Source organism: Urocitellus parryii, chromosome 13 (assembly GCF_045843805.1).
Source record: "Urocitellus parryii isolate mUroPar1 chromosome 13, mUroPar1.hap1, whole genome shotgun sequence".
Classification (NCBI taxonomy): domain Eukaryota; kingdom Metazoa; phylum Chordata; class Mammalia; order Rodentia; family Sciuridae; genus Urocitellus; species Urocitellus parryii.
The window spans coordinates 17,486,627-17,508,864 of NC_135543.1; the positions used below are offsets into that span (position 1 = coordinate 17,486,627).

The 22,238-nt window shown below is 37.7% G+C and overlaps 1 protein-coding gene across 2 annotated transcripts; it reads left to right on the top strand.

The window, feature by feature from the left end:
* The first annotated feature begins 2,200 nt into the window (after positions 1-2,200).
* On the top strand, positions 2,201-19,598 carry Nars1 (asparaginyl-tRNA synthetase 1). Of its 2 annotated transcripts, none has more exons than XM_077792304.1 (15): positions 2,201-2,327; positions 3,324-3,403; positions 6,951-7,016; positions 7,114-7,206; positions 7,513-7,602; positions 8,677-8,755; positions 9,558-9,628; positions 11,541-11,627; positions 13,635-13,856; positions 13,961-14,160; positions 14,544-14,679; positions 15,020-15,133; positions 17,347-17,478; positions 17,774-17,905; positions 18,473-19,598. In XM_077792304.1, exons 1-15 carry the CDS (start codon positions 2,285-2,287, stop codon positions 18,602-18,604), a joined length of 1,677 nt encoding a protein of 558 aa, XP_077648430.1. In that variant the 5' UTR covers positions 2,201-2,284; the 3' UTR covers positions 18,605-19,598. The 2 variants fall into 2 exon arrangements, with proteins under 2 accessions (XP_077648430.1, XP_077648429.1); XM_077792303.1 differs by having other exon boundaries at positions 3,321-3,403; positions 18,473-19,597.
* Positions 19,599-22,238: the final 2,640 nt, after the last annotated feature.

Below are 22,238 nucleotides of genomic sequence, written 5' to 3' on the forward strand. Positions count from 1 at the left end.
CTTCAGTTTTGGTCACTGTGGTAGGCAGCTTTCTAAGAGGGGACCCATGATTCCTACTTCCTAGTATTCATGTCCTGGGATAATATTGTCCCTCTGAGTGTCAATTGGACTAAGATTCAATTCTTTTTTTTCTTTCTTCATCTTTATTTTAATTAGATATGTATATGACAACAGGATGCATTTTGATTCGTTGTATACAATTGCAGCACAACTTTTCATTTCAGTGGTTGTACACGATGTATCTTCACACCATATCTGCAGTCATACATGTACTGAAGGTAGATGTCCATCTCATTCTACCATCTTTCCTGCCCTCATGCACCCTCCCCATCCTCCCTCCCCTTTGCCTAATCACAGTTCCTCCATTTTCCCCATGCCCCCCCCCATTATGGATTACCTCCACTTATCAGAGAGAACATTTGGCCAATGTTTTTTTGGGATTGGCTTACTTCACTTAGTATGATAGTCTCCAACTCCATCTATTTACCTGAAAGTGCCATAATTTTATTCTCTTTTAATGCTGAGTAATATTCCATTGTGTATATATATCACAGTTTCTTTATGCATTCATTTATTGAGAGACATCTAGGTTGCTTCCACAGTTTAACTATTGTGAATTGAGCTGCTAATAAACATTGATGTGGCTGCATTACTAGAGTATGATGATTTTAAATCCTTTGGGTATAGACCAAGGAGTGGGATAGCTGGATCTGATGGTGGTTCTATTCCAAGTTTTCTAAGGATCTCCATACTGCTTTCCAGATTGGTTGCACCAATTTGCAGTCTCACCAACAATGTATGAATGTGCCTTTTCCCTCACATGAATCAATTTATGGCAAAAGTGATGGGATGTCACTTCTGAGATTAGGCTACAAAAGACTGACTTCCTTCTTGCTTGCTCACTCTGAGGAAGCAAACCCTATGAAGAGACCCATGTGACAAGGAGCTAAAGGGGACCTCTGGCCAACACCCATTCAGGCTAATGTGGAAAACAGTCTCCACCACAATCTTTTTTTTAAGAGAGAATTTTAATATTTATTTTTAAATTTTTGGCGGACACAACATCGTTGTTTGTATGTGGTGCTGAGGATCGAACCTGGAGTCGAACTCATGCCAGATGAGCGCGCTACCGCTTGAGCCACATCCCCAGCCCTCCACCACAATCTTAAATTAAGCTAACTGAAGCCCCAGCTGGCACTGTTACAGGACAGAAAACAGTATGATTAATGAGAGCCTCTGAAAACAGAACCCCCAGCTAACCTGCTTCCAAATTCCTGAACATTAGAAACTGAGTGAGTTAATACCTTTATTGGAGGCTGCTAAGATTTGGGGTAATTTGCTTTAGATAACATACATCCGTGAAAGAAAGTGAAAGTTCATGAACTATCTCTATCAAAAGAAGACAAATATTTTTTTAAAGTATTTGGTTCATATTTTTGATAGGCCCTGAACCTACTATATATGGAACCATTTTTAGAGTTCTTTTCAAACAAAAAATTTTTTCCTTTGTCTCAAGGGTGAACTCCAGAATTCCACTAAGTTGAGAATAATGATAGCTACCCTTTATTTAGTTCCTATTGCATTCTGGTTGATGAACTTACATTATGGTTTACAAACAGGGAACCTGAAGCTCAGACAGGTTGGTACTCTATCTTAAGACCCCCAGTAAAAGGAAGAACGAGGTATGTATTCTGAAGTCTTCCCACTACATTATTATGGACTCCTTAATAGTGATCCTTATAACTTTAAATGAAAATACACCATAGTTCTTGTCTTAATTGCAGAGGTTCATTCAATCTTTGAAATTAAAAAGTTAAAGTAGATTTCGGGTGAGAGAGCGGACAATTTTTCTTGATCTCCACTAAGAAGGGGCCAGGATTCTGAATGGACCCAGGACCCGCTCACCCTCCCCTGATTTACTGACAAGAATTCAGCCAGCATTCCAGCATCTAGGGCTCTGAACAAAATCTTTGTTCTGGTTTCCAATAGAGCCCGGCGTAGCTAAGCTAGGCGAAGAAGTGAACCACCGCACCGAATTGAAACCACGGCTGGTTCTCAGGGAGGCAGGGGAGGGGCTGGGCAGCTCTGGAACCGGAAGTTATCTCTGCCCTGACAAAAGATGGCGGCCGTGGCGCCTCTCGCCCACCTGCCGTAGCCAATGGAACCCCGACGCTCGACTGACTCACACCTGCGACCTGCGGCACTACGTTGCATGATGCAACCCTGGAGCCAAGGAAGCCTTTCGCGCACGTTGGGGTGACTGGGCGGTGGCGGTGTTGGGACCATGTCCTTGGAAGTGACCAGGGCGACTGCAGGGATGGTGCTAGGTGAGTGAGGGGTGGTGTGTGGCTCCAGGCTCCCAGTTTGGCGAGGAATGCCAGGGCTGACTTTAGTGCCTGGCGCAGGGTGGCCGCTCCTCAAATAATTGCGGAACGACTGGAGGGAAGGAGGGAGGGAGGATGGGGCCTGCACCCTCCCTGGACCGGGACGCGTTGGGCCAGACCGCGCACCCCCGGGCCCTGTGTGCCCCGGGGTTGCCGTGGCGGCGGCGGCCGGTGCTGCAGCGCCACGAAAATCCCGAGATTCCAGTGAGACCTCGGTGCTGTGAGAGGCTCAGACATAATGAGGTTCCCAGATAGAAATTTTTCCAAGGGGATCTTCAGGAAAGGAGTAAGAATTTTAATTCCCTTCCCAATAGCCCCATGTACTGAGATTTCTAATAAGAAAAAGGGGAGGGGTGATCTGGGATGTCGCTAATGTCTCAAGGAGGCTTCTACCTTATGCATTTTGTATAACTTCGGAGTTTCCATTTCTTTGAAAGACCATAGTGGACTGCTGAGCTTTTTGATTTTTCCCCCATCTGCATATCAATACTGGGATGTTTATTTCGCCCTCAGTACAGCCCCAGGGAGATAGATGTCGTTTTTTTCTCATTTTATAAAGATAGAAGTTGAGAAAGGTTAAGTAAATTCCCCAGAGTAACTCTGGCTTTTAAGGTACAATGTCCAAGATCCAGTCTAAGTTTGGCCAACTTCAAAGCCTTTGCTTTATTACTCAGGTAAATGGAAGTAGTATCACAAGTTAAAATGACCCAAAGTTTCATTTTGAAAAGGTAAATTTGTAACACGTTTTTAGGAGGCAAATATCCTTGAAATAGGGTGTTGGAGAATAATTGTGATATTAATTTCTTTCTGACTGTTAAGTTCTGCCAGTCATGTGCTTGTTCTGTTTAAAGAATTGAAAAATGAATGAAGTAGTTACATAGTCAAGTGGCAAGGTTATTGGCCAAGCAAATAACTTACTCTCCTTTTATAAAACAGCAGAGCTGTATGTCTCAGATCGAGAGGGAAATGATGCCACGGGAGATGGAACCAAAGAGAAGCCATTTAAAACAGGCCTAAAGGTAGAGTCTCTTCTCATTAGGAAAATAACTCTTCATTTGTTAGTGGCTAATATAAATGATTATGTGACTTGCCAAGAATTTACATCAAGCTCTAGGTTGTTTTGTGAGATAGAGTTTGTAAGTCATCTTCATTGCTATAACCAAAATACCTAACAAACAATTTCAAGGAGGAAAGATTTATTTTTGGCTCACTGTTTCTCAAAGACTTTTTATTTTTAGCTTTTTAATTTTTTTGCAGTGATGGGATCCAACCCAAGGGCTCACACTTGCCAGACAAGCACCTTACCACTGAGCCACATCCCCAGCACTTGTAGAAGTTTAGTTCATGGTCAGTTGACTTCATTGCTTTGAGACTGATATGAGGCAGAACATCATTGAGGAAAGCACAGGAAAGCCACTTAGCTTATGGCAGCCAGAAAACAGGGAGAGGAAGGGTCCATGAACAAGATTAGTCCCCAAGAGCCCACTCTAAGGACCCATTTTATCAAATAAGCTTCCACCTCCTACATTTTCCACAACTTCCCGATAGTCCATTCAAATTATGAATCCATCAGTGGATTAATCCAGTGATGAAGTCAGAACTCTCTTGTCCAGTCATGTTCTGAAAGCTCCACCTCTGAAAATCACTGCATAGGGGACCAAGCCTTCGACACACGAACCTTTGGGACATTCCAGTTCTAAATCATAACAGGGTCTCCCTATGTTGCCCAGCCTGGCCCTGGGACCAAGATGACCTGCTTCAGCCTCCCAAGTTTCTGAGACTGTAGGTACATGCCACTATGTTTCACTAAAGCATCAGGTTTTGAAGGGATTTTTTTCAAAAGAGGGGAAAATATGGTAGAACGTATACAGATGTGTGTCTTTAAAAGTGTTAGATAATCAAGGCCAGGTATGGTGGCACATGCCTGTAATCCCAGCTACTCAGGATACTGAGGCAGGAAGATGGCAAGTTCAAGGCTAGCCTTGTCAATTTAGTAAGACCCTATCTTAAAAAATACGAAGGGCTGGTGGTATAGATCAGTGCTAAACACCCCCTGGGTTCAGTCCCTGGCACTGCAAAACAAAAGTGTTATATGATCAAAGCCTAAATTCTTTTTTTCTAATATTTATTTTTTAGTTATAGGTGGACACAATATCTATCTTATATTTATGTGGTGCTGAGAATCGAACCCAGTGCCTCACACATGTTAGGCGAGTGCTCTACCTCTGAGCCACAACCCCAGACCCAAAGCCTAAATTCTTTTGAACATTTAAAATAAGTTTCTTCTTTTCTTTTTTTTAACCACAAGGCATTGCATGTTGGAAGTTTTCTCTCTAACAACTCAGGTTGCCAGTTTTTCTAAGAATGAGAAACACCTTTCCTCAGTCACACTGAGCTCATATCCGAATGGCTTTTTGGTGAATTTTCCACAGTCCTGACTATTATCTGGAGCCTTGAGACTCAAAGCCCTGATTTATATAAACACACCAAGAATGGACTTATTTCTCAGAGCAGCCTTGTAGATCTGAAGTTTGAAAATGGATTACCAGTTTATTGACCTTCTGTTAGATTCTAGGTCTAGAATATTCCCATGCATTTGGCACATTCTCTCTAAGCAGATTTTTTGGAAAGCCAAATAGTGTCAAAGTGGTTCTTCAAGAGCTAGGACTCACGGTATGCATATTAGGTAACTAATAGCATCAGGTTAAGGTATGATCCGAAACATCCCTCTTAGATCATCATGTACATGTCTGTTCAGTGGATAGCTAGGATCTGTCACCTACAACTGCCACATAATGGAAATGGTTAAACACTTCACCTTGGGCAAGCACTGTACATTCATACTTGGCCAATTTCCCCTTTTTGTTAACTGTATTATGTTTAGTTGTTATCAGATTCTCCTAGCTTGGAAGCATTCTCTGTTAGACCATTTGGTAATGCTTTAGTGTGTCACATATGGGTCTTGCTTTTTAATTCTTAGAAATCTTTCTTTCCTTTCTGGGTTATTGGGGTGTTTCCTGGTGGTTTCCCCAAACTGAAAACACTTGTTTAGGTAAACCTCATGACACCATTAGCAAATTGTGCCATTCTGATTTGGGGAATAACAATTTGGCCCTTTAATTTTCACTGATATAAAAAGAGGGAACAGTACAGATTATCTGGTTGTGAGTAAAGTCTGGATGATCCACAAATGCAGTCTTTAACCACTGGGATAGAGTGTGCTTAACACACTAAGATAGTCATGATGACACTTGGCAGCATGATCTTTTGGGACCACAGTTGGAGGATGGCTCATTATTGACTAGAACATCATTATGTAGCACATGACTATATTCCTGTTAACTTCTGTTAAAAAGATGGACTTTCATCTATGTTTTCAAAAGATCCAAGTTCCTTTCTACTCTGCAGCAGTCATTGTTTTGGGACTAATGTCCATTTAGAAAAGGTCAGTTTTTTAAGTTTCAGATCTTGCCATCAGGGAATAATTCATTGTATTTCCTGTTTGACTTATTGAGAAATTTTGAAAGAATAAATGAAGCAGTTTGTAAAATATTCATTTTTATATTCAGTTAACTATTTTTTAAAAACTATCACATAAAATGATGTATAATAAACCAGTCTACATGCAGGAATTTTTTAGCCATTTGTGAACTTCGTCATTATGTTGTTATTTTATTGAAAGAATTTTTAAAATCTCTTACCTGATTCTCTGATTTCTTGCAGAGCACTAACCTTGTAGGTGTCATCTGCAGTTGGTTTTTGCTCTTGGCTGTCTTTTCTTTTTTTTTTTTAATTTTAATTTTAATTTTTTTTTTAGTCATACATGACAGCTGAATATATTTTGACATATAAAACATACATGGAATGTACATGAATCATATTGTCTATTCTATTCTGCTGCCCTTCCTATCTTCCCTACTTCTCCCCTCCTTTCCCATCATTTCTCTTTATCCAATCTAATGTGACACACTTTTTTTTTCTTTTTCTCATTACAACATCATGTATGTATTTTGTATAACAGAGAGGTTCTTCCATCTTCTGTGCAACTCCCCTTCTCCCTCTTTTTCCCTCCCACCTCTCTTCCCTATTTACTGGTAGTCTTCTTCTCATGCTCTTCCTCCCTATCCCATTTTGAGTCACCCCCCCTTATATCAGAGAAGACATTCGGCATTTGTTTTTTAGGGATTGGCTAACTTCACTTAGCATAATCTGCTTTAATGCCATCCATTTCCCTGCAAATGTCTTGGCTGTCTTTTCTCTTGTCAGCATACCTGTGTTGGTCCCTATAGCCACTGCAGATCTTCTGTTTGTACCGAGGAGCTGTGTGCTGCCAACTGAGCTTGCTGGGATTGTTTGTGGAAGGACTTAATGGCTTCTACTAGAGCAAAGTGCTTCTTAGTGCATTCAGCTAGTTGCTGTTATGTCAGCTTTCAGCTCTTGGGGTCTTTGTGCTGTCTTGGCTCTTGAATATGTTATAGATTGTTAAAGTTGTCTCATAATTGAGGGGTTATTTTAAATATTGTGCAATGTTAAAGAAATTCATTTTTTTCTCTTTCTCTATCTCAGGCTTTGATGACAGTAGGAAAAGAACCATTTCCTACCATTTATGTAGATTCACAAAAAGAAAATGAGGTAGGATGAATCAAAAACTTTAGTTATATTTTGTGAATAAGTTTTCATCAAGACATAGAGGTCTTGAAAAAAATTACGTATCTCTTTTTCTTTCTAGAGGTGGGACATTATTTCTAAATCACAGATGAAGAACATTAGGAAAATGTGGCATAGGGAACAAATGAAGAGTGAATCCCGAGAGAAGAAAGAGGTGATTAATTTATTTGCCGCTGTGTGCATTATATTTATTTTTTATTGTATTTGGAGATAGGATCTTTATATTTTATTTTCTTATCATTGCATTACAATTATGGATAATAGGTTGATTATGGCATATTCATACAGGCACATAACAATCTGATCATTCTACTTCCCCAGTGCCTTCCCTTTCCTCCCCTTCTTCCTCCCCAGTCAGCTTGCTGTACTCCACTGATCTCCCTTCCGTTATCACTGTGTACATTTTTAAAGCAAACATTCTGGAAACCATTTTAACCAGTTGCTTTATTTTTAAAATTAGGCAGAAGATAATTTGCGAAGAGAAAAGAACCTCGAAGAAGCAAAGAAGATTACCATTAAAAATGATCCAAGTCTGCCAGAGCCACAGTGTGTAAGTGTGTATGTCATTTCCAGTGTCATGGACTTAGCAACTTTATATCATTATTTCTGGGTTTGAGGGGCATGACACATTTGTTCCTTCACATTGTTTGTCTTTTCTTTTAGAAAGGATGGGGAGAATGTTTAGAATTATAAGACAGGGGTTCATTTTAATATAGAGTTTAGTAATTACATGTTGAACAAATTCTGTGCTGTGTGGTATTGGTCAAATGATTTTACCTTCTCTAGTATCAGTTTCTTCACCATCAAATGTAGAGGTGGATTTTTTTTTTTTTTTTTTTTTTTAATATACTGCATCCAGGCCCTCTCACATGCTAGGAAAAGCACTGTATCACTGAGGTTCATCCTCAACCTGAAAATCCATGAATTTTTAAACAGATAAAAAGTATTTGTGGGGGCTGGGCTGGGGCTCAGTGGTAGCACACTTGCCTGACATGTATGAGGCACTGGGTTCAATTCTCAGCACCATATAAAAATAAATAAATAACATAAAAAGGTCTGTCAACAACTTAAAAAAAAAGTGTTTGTGATTCTGTGAAATTGTGTTCACTCTTCTGGTTCCCCTAGTCTTTCTGGAACCCAGATTATTGGATTATGAATGGACATGCTGAATTCTCCTACTTCCTAACCAATGGAATTGTTTCTTTTACCATATTAACCATTTTAATCCTTTACTCATCTCTGTCCTTCATCTTTCAAACAAAAAGCCTTGGTTAGCTTCAAGTCCCAGCACCGGAAAAGGCACTGGTAGGCTAGGATTGTTGCAATACTGGGAATCAGGTGCTCCACTTAGGAAAAAGTGAATTCATTTATTACCTGATTTTCTGTAGCAATGAAATCTTTTTGTGTGTCTTTATTTTCATATTTGCCCTAAAGTGTTAAAACAGTCACAAATAATGCAAAATTAGAGCGAGTCACGCTACTACAGTTTGAACCCAAATTTTTCACCATGTTGGGATGGTGAAAGAAAAAAATCCAAGTATTTTTTTAGTGTCCACTTAGTATTAGTGGAAATGTTGGTATGTGATAAATGACATGATCAAATATTATTTATTTTCATTTGCAGGTGAAGATTCATGCATTAGAAGGATATAGAGGCCAGAGAGTGAAGGTTTTTGGCTGGGTCCATAGGCTGCGTAGGCAAGGTAAATGATATCACTTTTCTTTTTCTCTTTTTAATTTTAAATAATACCTGATCTCAGATGAAGAACATAAAAATATTTACTTGGGTTTGTTTAGAGATCTTTTTCTTTTTCCTGGTGTGATGACTTTTTAAAAGATGTAGTAATTTATAGCCTACATTTTTCCGAATTACTGCTGCCATTGAAAGTTTAAATATTACTTAAATGTTATTTTAACTGTTAGCAACCATAGTGATCAGGAGGTAGCCAGTAAATTCTTGTTCAGTTGAACTTTGATTATTTAATGAAAAACAGGAGATATGTTATAGGAAAGTCAGATCCTATTCTGAAATTTGGCAGTAGGTTTACTTTTATAATTAGTATCTTTGCATTCTGTTTCTCCTTTCGTCCTGATGTTTTGTTTTCTCTTTCTGTTATTTTATAACTTGTATTTTTTACTATCATGATCAAACCTTTCATAAAAATAAATTGGGCATGAATTTAAATTTCTCTTAAGCAACATGCACTTCCCACTGAGTACACAGGGTGAATAAGTCATAATTCCTTAGCTCATTTCCTACCATCTTGTTATTCCATGGTGATGTGGATAATGATAATCACATAATATTTAAAGGTATAGTGCAGTGAAAATAAAATGCTTTATAAATAAAGGGGCATGTTACTGGTGTGTATTTCAAAGGAAATGGGCTATATGGAAGGATTGAACTTCTAGTACTTAATCTTGATGTTTCTAAGATGTAAGATCAAATTATGAAAAAGTACTTTCTAGTCTCTAATCTGGCTAAATTTCTGTATTTCATTTTAGGAAAGAATTTAATGTTCCTGGTGTTGCGGGATGGTACGGGTTATCTTCAGTGTGTCTTGTCGGATGAGTTGGTACATTTTTTTTTTTTAAATTAATGACGGAAAATTAGATTTTTTTCTAGGAGGTTCCTTTATTGTTATTTTTGGGGATTTTAGGATCTATGTACATATTTTAAACTATTATTTTCACAATGGATATGTTTGTCAAAACATCACATACATCATTAAAAGAAAAAAATTATTTGTTAATTGTAATTTAATAAGCTGGGGGGTGAATTTTGTAATGTAAAATTACCAACACGTTAAAAAAAAAAATAGAACAACCTAAGTAACCCCATCACCAGCTTTAGTAACTACCAAAAACTGGTAGATAATCCTGGTATGATATTGCTCCCTCAGACTTTATATTATTTTATTCATATATGCCTCTGTAATCATGTCTAAGAAAAAAAATACTATTTTTAGGTAGTTACCATTATCATCTCCCCCTAAATTACCACAACTTCTAAATATTATCCAATATCCTATCAGATTCTCCCAATCGATTTAATAATGACATTAAAGTTGGTTGATTTCAGAATCCAAACAAGATCTCCATCTTATATCTGGTTGATATGACTCTAAAAAAATCTCTCTTTTATCTATAACAGTGTCCTCATTTTCATTCTCCTCTTTTCTGCCCCAATTTATTTGTTGGGAAAAACATGACAAATTGTTCCTTAGAACTTCTCACATTTTGGATTTGGTTGATTGCATCCTGTGATATCATTTAATATATTCCTTTGTTTTCTGTATATTTTATGGGGGGAGGTCTGATTAAGTTAAAAAGTGCCCAGCCTGACCTTGAACTTGCAGTCCCCTTGCCTCAGTTTCCTGGGATCATAGGCATGACCTACCATGCCTGCTTTCCCCATCACTTTGCTCCTAATAACTCTAGCAAGTATTGATCATCATAGTATATATGGTGTTTTTTTGTGGATTTTTTTTTTTTTTAAATTTAAAGATAGGGTCTCACTAAATTGCTGAAGCTGGCTTTGAATTTGCAATCCTCCTGCCTCAGGGCACCCACCACCCCCTGCAAGTTCCTAGAATTACAGGCATGTGCTACTGTGCCCAGCTTGCTTTTGTGTGTTTATTTTTTGCAGGGATACTCTACCACAGAGCTACATTCCCAACCAACTTTTTTTTTTTTTTTTGGTACCAGGGATTGAACTCAGAGGCACTCACATCCTCAGCCGTATTTTATATTTTATTTAGAGACAAGATCTCACTGAGTTGCTTAGCACCTTGCTTTTACTGAGGCTGGCTTTGAACTCTCGATCTTCCTGTCTCAGCCTCCCAAGCCGCTGGGATTACAGGAGTGCACCACCATGCCTGGCTTTTTAAATTTTGAGAAAGTTTTGCTAAATTGCTGAGGCTGGCTTTGAACTTGGAATCCTTCTGCCTCAGTCTCAAGGCATTTGGATTATAGGTGTGCCCTATTGCACCTGGTAGCCTGTTTATTGTTTGAATAGTCAGGATTTGAAGAAAATAAAAAAAGAACTATGATATATTTTTAAGAAATGTGGACGCTATGACATCAGGTAATAAGATCTTTTTTTTGTGTGTGTGGTGCTGGGGATTGAACCCAGGGTTTTGTGCAAGGTGGTAAGATCTTGCGGTGCAAACACTGTGTATGTTGTTCATTGTTGATAGAAACATTATTTGGCATGTGGCTTTGTTGAAAGTTTAAGTTAAAATTTGCCCAGCCTGACCTTGAATAAAGAGCTATTCTTTATTCAGTTTTAAAAATCAATGGCAGTCTTATTTCCTTTTTACTAGTATTTGACCATATAACTTGGTCATAAATAATCCTCTTAACTTTATATATTTTAGAATATTTCTATTCATATAACTTGTTTGTAAGTAATCCTTTTAATTGTATATTTTAGTGTATTTAATATCCACACCAATAACTTAATTTTGAACTTTGATCTTTTTACAGTGTCAGTGTTACAATGGAGTAGTTTTGTCTACTGAGAGTAGTGTTGCTGTATATGGAATGCTAAAGCTTACTCCAAAGGGCAAGCAGGTAAGTAGATTAAACTGTTCTCACTGGTTGAGTGAATTGGTGTCTTTTTTTGTACTTTGGGATTTGGCATGTAAGTAGCCAAATGTGAAGCACTTGTAAATTTAGTGTACCTTGTTTTTCCAATGAAATGTAAAAACTACATAATTTTTCTCAGTCTTTTTTCTGTTCCTATAATAGAATACCACAAACTGCATAAGTTATAAAGAAAAAATTATTTCTGGAGGCTAGGATGTCCAAGATTGAGGGACTGCTTCTGGTGAGGGCCTTCTTGTAGTGTCATAACACGGTGGAAAGCCTCACATGGTCAGAGAACATATACCAGATAGAAATCAATATGGGGCTGAACTCACTTTTATAACTAACAAGTAACCCACTTCTAAGATAATCCATCAGTGGATTAATGGCATTAATCCATTGATGCAGGCAGAGTCCTCATGACCTAAACACTTCCCATTAGACCCCACCTCCCAACACTGTTACAATGGTAATTAAATGCCATTGTGACTTTTGGAGGAAACAAACTTTATAACTTGGCACAACTTGTTTGATAAGAATAATTCAGAAATTTCCAACCTTACAGAATTCTGATGTGATCTACACATGCTGTGGATGTATTCATAACTTTTCAACTAGACGAAAATAAAAACCTATCCCAAAATTTTCAGAAAAGAACAATAATCTAAACCTACAACTTTCTGGTCAGAATTTGAAAGCCTCTTTTCAAAAAGTCATAGAATTGGGCTGAGGTTGTGGCTCAGTGGTAGAGCGCTTTCCTAGAATATGGAGAAGCACTGGGTTACATCCCAGCACTACATAAAAATAAACAAAATAAAATAAAGGTACTGTGTCCATCTACAACTAAAAAATATATTTAAAAAAATATAAATAAATTTTAAAAAGTCATATAATTGATATTCAGAGAATTATTTGTTCTTTAGCCAAAGGGCACATAACCTATTTCAGTTACATTTACTTCTTGATAATTATAGTTCACATAATTACAGTTACCCTTTTTGATTAGGAAGGAAAACAGAAAGATGTAATATATTAGCCACAAGAGGGAGCAAACAGTCCTACTAACTAGAAATGCTGGTAAGGTATGCCATGGAGTTCATACAAAAGAGCCTGCGATAAAAATGAATATTGAATTCAACCTCATTGAGTTTTCTTGGAAGGGATGAGACTGTAAAATGAGGTAGTTATCATAATGTTACTTGCTGTCCAGTGTTTGGCTCCAAGGTAATTGAAAATTTCATGATATGTGACTTTTAGAATGAATTACTTTAAATTAAATTATTAGGGAGAATTCTAATTTTTAATATGTATATTAAAAAGGTTAGCCATTTTTAGTAAAATGTTTCCATTTTAGGAATGTTTACATGGTTTCTTAGTCTGAAATAATATTTCATAATAATAATAAGTAGTTTTGTGTGTGTTTGTTAATAGAAATTTTGGTTTTGTTTTTAACTTTGCATTTAAGTTTTTCAGTGTGGATAAATATGTTAATTTGTTATTAGGCAAAGGCTGGAAAGAGACACCAAATGTTAATAGTAGTTAATAGTTACTCAAGGTCATAAGATTATAATAGTTTATTTTCTAGTTTGTGCCTTTTCATTTAAAAAGAAAGTGTGGCTGTGTGTGTGTATTTACTCTGAAGAAATAGTAAATGAAAAACTATCAATATAAAATTGAATTATTGAGTCTTCACTTTTAGAAGAAAATGTTACTAATGATGGAAGTTCTTAGAAATATCAGCTTACATTTACCTGCACGCCTGTATTCCCAGCTACTCAGGAGCCTGAAGCAGGAGAATTGCAAGTTCAAGGCTAGCAAGATTCTGTCTCAAAGTACAATTAAAAAAGGACAGGGGATGTCACTCAGTGGTAAAACAAAAGGAAAATGAAACAAATCAGCTTACCAAAAATTTGGACATAAAGTAAAATACTGTTAATTTTTTGTTTCCTTCTCCTTCCCTGTTTCTTCCTACTCTACCTTTTAAAAATGTAGGCTCCAGGGGGCCACGAGCTGAGTTGTGACTTCTGGGAACTTATGGGGTTGGCCCCTGCTGGAGGAGCAGATAACTTAATCAATGAAGAATCTGATGTTGATGTCCAGCTGAACAATAGGCATATGATGATCCGAGGAGAAAATATGTCCAAAATCCTAAAAGCACGTTCCATGGTCACCAGATGCTTCAGAGATCACTTCTTTGATAGGGGGTACTGTGAAGTAAGTGTGTGATGGTCATCTTTTGTAGATAGTATGTCTTTGCCATTTTGTGGTGAACAGTAGTGCTCAGGACAGACCTACATTTCCTCTTTCCATGCAAATAGGTTACTCCTCCAACGTTGGTGCAGACGCAGGTAGAAGGCGGTGCCACGCTCTTCAAGCTTGACTATTTCGGGGAAGAGGCATTTTTGACTCAGTCCTCTCAGTTGTACCTGGAGACCTGCCTTCCATCCTTGGGAGATGTTTTTTGTATTGCACAGTCATACAGAGCAGAACAATCCAGAACACGAAGGCACCTGGCTGAGTATGCAGTTGTCTTTTTGGTTTTATTTATATTTAGAAAATATCTTCAGAAAAGAAATCTCTGTGTTGATAAATGATGTCTGTGTGAAAAAAATCTGGTGGCTTATGAGAATAATGTAAGAACATGTTAAGTTTTGCCTCTTAGGCTACAGCTAAAATCTGTTTTTTCACTTTTCCTGGAGCTTTTACATGTTAAGGAAGAAAAAAAGGAATCTCTACTTGAGGTAAAGAGGTATTGAAAACGCTAATTGCATAGTTGAGAATTGGTTAGTAGTGTTGGAATTTTACCTTTCTGGATAGTTTCCGAGTGTAAAAATTTTTACTTGAGAAAAACTTAGTGTAAAAAAAAGAAAAACAAAAAACTCTGAGTGTCTTGTCCTTCAGGTACACTCACGTGGAAGCTGAGTGCCCTTTCCTGACCTTTGAGGATCTCCTGAACAGATTGGAGGACTTGGTTTGTGATGTGGTAGATAGAGTCTTAAAATCACCGGCAGCAAGCATAGTGTATGACCTCAACCCGGTAGGTGAAGTGTTTTATGAAGGTAAACAAATCATAATCTTTTGTTGGAAGACAGTGAGTCTTCCTAGATTTTTGTAGATTTTATGGCTTGGCAAGCTGAAATAAGTGACTAATAATTTGAAGACAAAATTCAATGTTAATCATTGTTTGTAATTTTATAATATTTTTAATGTGTATACGGAGGTTCATACATGTTTCTATTTTAGGAATGTTTACATGGTTTCTTAGTCTGAAATAATATTTCATAATAATAAGTAGTTTTGTGTGTGTGTGTGTGTTAATAGAAATTTTGGTTTTGTTAGTTTCTTTATGTACTCTGTATTTTTCTTTTCTCCTGTAGAACTTTAAACCCCCTAAACGGCCTTTCAAACGGATGAACTACTCAGATGCTATTGTGTGGCTAAAAGAACACAATGTAAAGAAAGAAGATGGGACTTTCTATGAATTTGGAGAAGTATGTATTCCTTTCTCATCGTTCTTTCTAAGGTAGTAGTGTGCTGAAGTGGATTGCAGTTGCTGCTAAATTAACTAGTAATGTGGAGGGAATCTGCATGTCCTCAAATAAATGATAATAACAGAGCCTGCTTCTTTGATTGTCTGCGGGTTTATTGTAGAGTGAGCCTTAGAACAGTGCCTTTTTTGTAGTACACCACAAATAACTAGCAAGTTTTTAGCCTTCCTTCAAATATCATCCTTTGTCTCCCCATGATCATTCCTCAGCCTCTATGTAAAAACTCTACTCATAATCCACTAGCCTGGCAGAAGTGTTCTAGAAAATTATGAAGCCTTTGAAATTAAATGCAATATTTTGGTATGTGTATAAATTTGTTTTTCTGGCATTTCCAAAAGAGGTTCATTCATTCCTTCCAAAACAGATTTACAACTCCTTCCCATGGAAGGAGATTCAAAAAGAAGAGAGCCATTGTTTAAGATGCAAAACTGAGAGAGAAGGCCTTGGTGGAGAAGCTTTCAGTACACAGGTTTAGCCTAGTAATCTCCCTCCCAGCATGCCTTGGGAGTATGTGTTGGCAACAGTGTTCCAGGCCTTAGTTTCTGTGTAATTGTCCTTACGTAATATTTGCAGATCTAGTTGTTTCACAAGTGAAATGTGAGTAGCTGCTACCAACTAGTTTTGTTTTGATTTTTAGAAGGAATTTATACAGAGGATAAAGAGTATACTATCTCTATAAATCACCCTATCTTGGGACTTTGGTTTGTTATGTATAATAGCACAATTTTAAACTGAAATCTTGAGTGACTGATTTGTATACCTAGTGCTTACTTAACAGCATTATTGAATAGAAAGAATACAAGCTGTAGAGTCAGAACATGTCCATCTCCTACATGGGCTTAGCTCTTGCCTCTGCTCTGATCTGTTGTACAGCTGAAGGCCATTGACCCCGTCTGATTCTTCTCTCCTATGGAGGCAATGTCCTCTTGTCAAGGTTGTGGGAACTAAATAAGCTAAATGTCTAGCAGGGTCCCTGGCACAGGGACCATGTCAGCTTGAATTATACATTGCTCTCATCACATACACACAAGGGCACTAGAATATATAAATGGTTTTCAGGCTTTTCAGGTGTACAGTAAGACCCCACACCTCCTAACTTAATGTTACACAGATCCCCAGAATGAAAAGTAGCACAAGCTAAGAGACCAGCACTTTCCCGCTCATCTTATCCCCTTTGGCACCTCAGAGGGCCTGGGGCTCCAGCGACTGGAGCTGAAACAGCTATGCCAGGTGATTGCTCAGCTTTCTTTCTGATTTAATATTAAACAAACCAGTGAGTCTTGTTCAAACCTCAATCAGTTTTTAGAAGGATAAGAGTTTTCAATTTTAACTTGAAAACTGTGGTTTACTGAAGGATGTTTTAAGAGAAATAGTCACTTGGTTTATCATCTTTTTTCTTGGCTAACTATACCAGATGTGATAGCATTTTAGGGGGGTGGGGGTACTGGGGATTAAACTCAGGGGTACTCAACCCCTGAGCCACATTACCAGCCCTGTTTTGCATTTAATTTAGAGACGGGGTCTCACTGAGTTGCTTAGTACCTCGCTTTTGCTGAGGCTGGCTTTGAATTTGCAATCCTCCTGCCTCAGCCCCCGGAGTTGCTGGGATCACAGGCAGCTGTGATAGCACTTATAAACTTTATATTGTTTGTCTTATGATGTTTTACTACTATTGAAGGTAAAACTTTATAATAGGAAAGGAGTTCAGATAACAGGAGAATTTAAAGATTAGTGTCATTAATAATGTACTCTGTGGAGGTCAGTGGTGTTGTGGAGCATTGACAGATTACCTTGGTCTAAAGTAGACCATGATTTTAGAACTTGGTAAACTGGCCACTAAGAAAATAACTGAGCAGGATCTAGTCACAGCTTAGAGATTTTTGTTTGTTGGTGAGGCAGGATTTGTTCCTCAAGCTGAGACATACTAAAGGAGAAGGCACATCTTTTTATGGTTTATTTAATAATTGTGTGAATCTATAAAATGTTTATTTCTTTTTTGAAAGGAATTGCTTCGTATGTGGATGTGTATGGGTTGGGTTGGTGTTTATCTCCATTGTATTGTGTGCATAAGAGGAAGGGCTGTGCAAAGGGAAAGAGCTGCTTCTCTCTTGTTGCATTTCCAGTCGTAAATGTTAATGAAGTCTTTTTAACCTCAGGATATCCCAGAAGCTCCTGAGAGACTAATGACAGACACCATTAATGAACCAATCTTGTTGTGTCGATTTCCTGTGGAGATCAAGTCCTTCTACATGCAGCGATGTCCTGAGGATTCCCGCCTTACTGAATCTGTTAGTTTTGTGACTCAGAGATTATTAGAATTATGGCTTTTAAGGGAGTGGGGACTGTCCTTTGGAATAAGGTACTACTTGGGGCAAATATTTTGTAAATCTAGAATGATAGTAATACTTGTGATTCATTTCCTCCCCTGATTTGGGTTAACATGCTTCAACAGGGAATTTGAATAATATTCGAATTTTGCATGATTATTGTGCTTCTTAACAATAGGAGGTTAATTGTCGTTTTTATTCAAGCCTCACAGCAAAGCCATGTAATTGTGTGTTTTATTTTTCCTTGTATTTAAAGGTTGACGTGTTGATGCCCAATGTTGGTGAGATTGTGGGAGGCTCAATGCGTATCTGGGATAGTGAAGAAATTCTGGCAGGTTATAAAAGGGAAGGGATTGACCCCACTCCTTATTACTGGTACACAGATCAGGTAAAAACAATTTTTTTAAAGTCTATAATTTTTTTCATTGTAATAGTTCTGTATACACTGAAATTTTTGAAAGGAGAAAATTCCAGGTGGTACTTGGTGTTTGAGTGAGTTATATTTGGTTTCATGATATAATAATGTTGCATGTGAATGTTGCCATTTTTGTCTTTTACCAAGTTATATGTTAATTTTCATTTGAAAATACATTAATTTCCATTTGGAAATGGCCTTGCTTATTGCTACTGAGTTTTAAAAATATATTATTAGAAATTTTCAATTTCTAGTACTTTCATTTTCCTCTGATAAATGGAGATGCTTGGTTCAGAGGTTGAAATTTCTTCTTTCCAGGGCGCTGCTTAATGTCTGATTTATTTTTCATTTGAATTATTTCTTTCCATGTATGTAGTTTATGAAGGTGTAAGACTATGGGTTGAATTCTGAACCACAATGAGCTAATTCCTCTATAGTGGAAATTTTAACTTTTTATTTTTATTTATTTATTTTTTTAAGATAAAATTTTAAACTAAGCATTTACTTCTTCTTGCTCTTGATTTCTTTTTTATTTAACAGAGGAAATATGGTACATGTCCTCATGGAGGATACGGCTTGGGCTTAGAACGATTCCTGACTTGGATTCTGAATAGATATCACATCCGAGATGTATGCTTGTACCCTCGATTTGTCCAGCGCTGTAAGCCATAACTGATTCCTCCTAAAGCATGAAGAAAAGATGGTCATGAAAGGAACAGACTGCATCATTAAAAAGGAACAAAATGCCAAATTGTCCCATGTTTATTCCATTGGGGTATAGCTTTCTGTTTTTTATTCCCAGCTACCATAAAACCATAAAAAGTAGTTCACATTATTTGAATATCAGGGGACATTGATATCATTTTAAGAAAAAATATCCACTGCAAAGTCTGGGGAAAATATGTGGCATGTAACTGTAGTTATGGATACATTTCGGCATTTTATCCAGTTATAGCAATTGTGTTAAATATGCCATCCATAATTAGTTTTTAATTATCATGTAAGGTATCCTAAAAAATATTTTTAAAGCTTAAACTTTCTGTACTTTTAAATGTAACTGGAATTCTTTAATTTGTATCATTTTATTGTATCAGTGATTTAAAACATCTGTGGGGGCAATTCACAGTGTGGGCATAAAGTTGCTAGTGTTAGAGTGTACCTCAGCAGTAGATTCTGGAATCTAATGAGTACATTGTTTGACATCAGTTAATCTTTTCTGAATCCACATAGCTGCTTTTAATTTTGAGGCATATGATTTGATATGGAAGAATTTGTAAAAGTGGAATTGCCTTAAAATTTAAAGTGAGCATAATTGTTGGGGAGAGGCGTGGTATTTAAATGATCCTTCATAGCATTAGTTTAAGATAAAGGGGTAGACCGAGCTTCCTTCTTTCCTGGCGATTTTTAAAATTAAAAATATGTTCCAAAAGAATTTGGCAGTTTGAATCTTAACAAAACTGACTGGCTGGTTGAGTCATCCCTCCCCTGTCCTTAGAGCTGGTCTGTGCTACCGTACATACTTCATAGCAGGATTACTAAATGGCTTCAGAGCAGATTTAGTTAATTTTTCCCTCAAATGCATGCCATGTATTCTCAATAGACTGTATTTTCCCAGTGATCAATAAATGGAACACTCATTAAAAACTCTTTGCTGGTTTAATTTTCTCAAACTAAACATTACTGTCTCACATTAGTTCATATCTTATGCATTTTTAATCTTTTTATTTTTTGTGGTGTATATATGTAAAGTTAGATATTCAACTTAGTAGGTATTACTAATGTTATGGTAATTAAAGAGGCCAATTTTTAAAAATTAGATATTTAGGCCCTAGTTAGAACTTTTTTGCCAATTGCTGGGTTTCTGTTCTCACGACTAAAAGGCTCAGGGGTCACTCCAGTTAAACTGGGCTAACTGGGCTGCATGAAATAACCACAAAGAGACACAAATACCTTTTTCTTTGGGGTTGCTGTGACGGCTCCTCTGACCTTAAGGGTCCCCAGGAAGAGAGAGAGAGAGCACGCGCTGACCCCTTTTATTGAGGAGAAGCTATTCAAACAGGCAAAGGGTCAGGTTTCAGGGGGCTGAGTATCTTCATGATGTCCACTGTCAGCAGGTTGACTGACACCTGGGTAGGCCATACCCAAGGGCACAGCAAGAGAAGGGGACACACACAAGGCACTTCCATGGAAGATTCTATCCTAAACAGGGCAAGGGGTTATATTACAAAGGAACAGGTGAGCATAGCCTCACCCATGGGGCTGTAGCAAGACATACCCATGGATGAGACACCGACCCTTGCACCCAAGAAGAGTGCCACATTTCTGTGACTGAGAGCCTTAGCACCCAGCTGGGGAGTGTAACTCAAGTCACGTGTTAGGGTTGGCCTCCCATATTTTTGTATCCTTTTTGTGTTAATTTCTGACACTAGATTTTATTCTATGTGTAATTAAGTGAAAATGGCAGATGGAAATGGGGCATTTGTAGTCTGTGTGACTATATCTTTAAATAAAAAGTACTTGGAAGAAGGTGAATGAGCTCTATTTGGCTTCAACTTGCAGTTTAATTGAACAGAATTTAAGTGAATAGGTTAGGCTTAGTTAGCCTAAACTTTAATTGTATAAGGAGGTTAAGAGTTTTAAAATACTAAAAGAAAGCCAGGATTAGGCAGTAGGTAAGGGAGCAGAGGTCATGGTTACCTCAGGCCATTAAACAGCACACTTCATTTGTTAACTGCGGCAGTTGCTCTGCTCTAAGTGCCATGGATACCATTCCTTGTCCCTGCCATGCACAGCTCACAGACACCCCTGGTTCTGAGTTCTCCTCTCATGGGACTCCTTACTGGACTCTTCATCTTATGGATCTTTCTAGCTGGAAACTGTTGATGCCTATTCATTTTGGCTCTTGTGTGACAGACATGCCCAAAGTTAGAGACAAGCAAGAAGATGGTACTGTAGCTGTTCAAATTATAGATAGCGCTCAACTTCAGGATGGTTTAATTCATGACTTTTCAGGTTTAATGATGGTGCAAAAGCATCACCAGGCAAACATTCTGTATCATTTTTAATGTAGCCAGTAAATTATAGGAGATGTTTAACACTTCATTATGAATAAGCTATGTGTGAGGTGACTTTGCCCAACTATAAACTTATAATGTTAAATATTTTGAGCACAATTAAAGTAAGCTAGGCTGAGTTACTAGTATGGTAGGTGCATTTAGTACTTTTTCAACTTACCAATTTAACTTACGATGGGTTATAGGGGATGTAACCCATCATATCAAGAAATATCAGGACTTATACACCAACTTTACCTCTTTAATGTTCAGCCATTGCTAGCAACCAGATTTTTCTACCTTGTTCAGCTCTCTCCTACCTTGCTGCCTCTAGCAATTCCTGAACATGTTTAATATATACAGTAGTTCAGTTCTGTCTTTAAGCAACCTTGGCTGTACATTGGGATCACTTGGGGACCTTATGGTCCCTGGTACCTGGGCCTTATCCCAGAACAGTTGAATCTGAATTTCAGGGAAAAGGCAGGACATTTTTAAAACATCTCAGGTGAGGATGACATGGAGTTGATGGTCACTAGTACCTGCCTCCTAAGCTTAACCCTCATTACTGTGGGTCCTTAGTAAATGGTTTCATATTAATCATTGTAGCTGAAATAGGAAAACTGAGGTGATGCTGAGAAACTATAATGTTTCAATTATTTTAAACCTTCTTAAAATCAGTTTATTTTATTCAGCCCCTCCAGAAAAAAAGGACAGGGGTCATGACATTCAGATGCTGTAGTTCATAGACATGTGGAAATCGCTTTCCAGTAAGGTCACTAGAGCTTTCTTGGCTGGGTAGTAGTCTCCTCTGCCCCCATGTCAGTACCTTTAGGTCATTTCTGTGGGCTGGTCATTTTCTTTTTTTTTTTTTTTTTTTTTTTTTTTTTTAAAGAGAGAGTGAGAGAGGAGAGAGAGTGAGAGAGAGAGAGAGAGAGAGAATTTTTAATATTTATTTTTTAGTTCTCGGCGGACACAACATCTTTGTTGGTATGTGGTGCTGAGGATCGAACCCGGGCCACACGCATGCCAGGCGAGCGCGCTACCGCTTGAGCCACATCCCCAGCCCAAATTTTCTTATGCTGAAAAGCCTCCATCTTTCTCATCAGTTGTTACTAGCATAATGATTTGGTAAAGAGCATTCTCTTTGAAGAGAGAACAGAGACAAAATGAAAACTGCGGAGGATAATGAACTTTGAAGAGAGAAATTTGATCAAAGATGAAGAGGTTATGTATGTGGGACAGACACTAGTTTC

Excerpts from the sequence above, each read along its gene's own strand:
- Nars1 (XM_077792303.1), top strand. The coding sequence starts at position 2,285 with ATGTCCTTGGAAGTGACCAGGGCGACTGCAGGGATGGTGCTAG. Across the intron at positions 7,207-7,512 it reads AATCCCGAGAGAAGAAAGAG|GCAGAAGATAATTTGCGAAG; the intron begins GTGATTAATTTA and ends TTTTAAAATTAG. Across the intron at positions 14,161-14,543 it reads ACACGAAGGCACCTGGCTGA|GTACACTCACGTGGAAGCTG; the intron begins GTATGCAGTTGT and ends CTTGTCCTTCAG.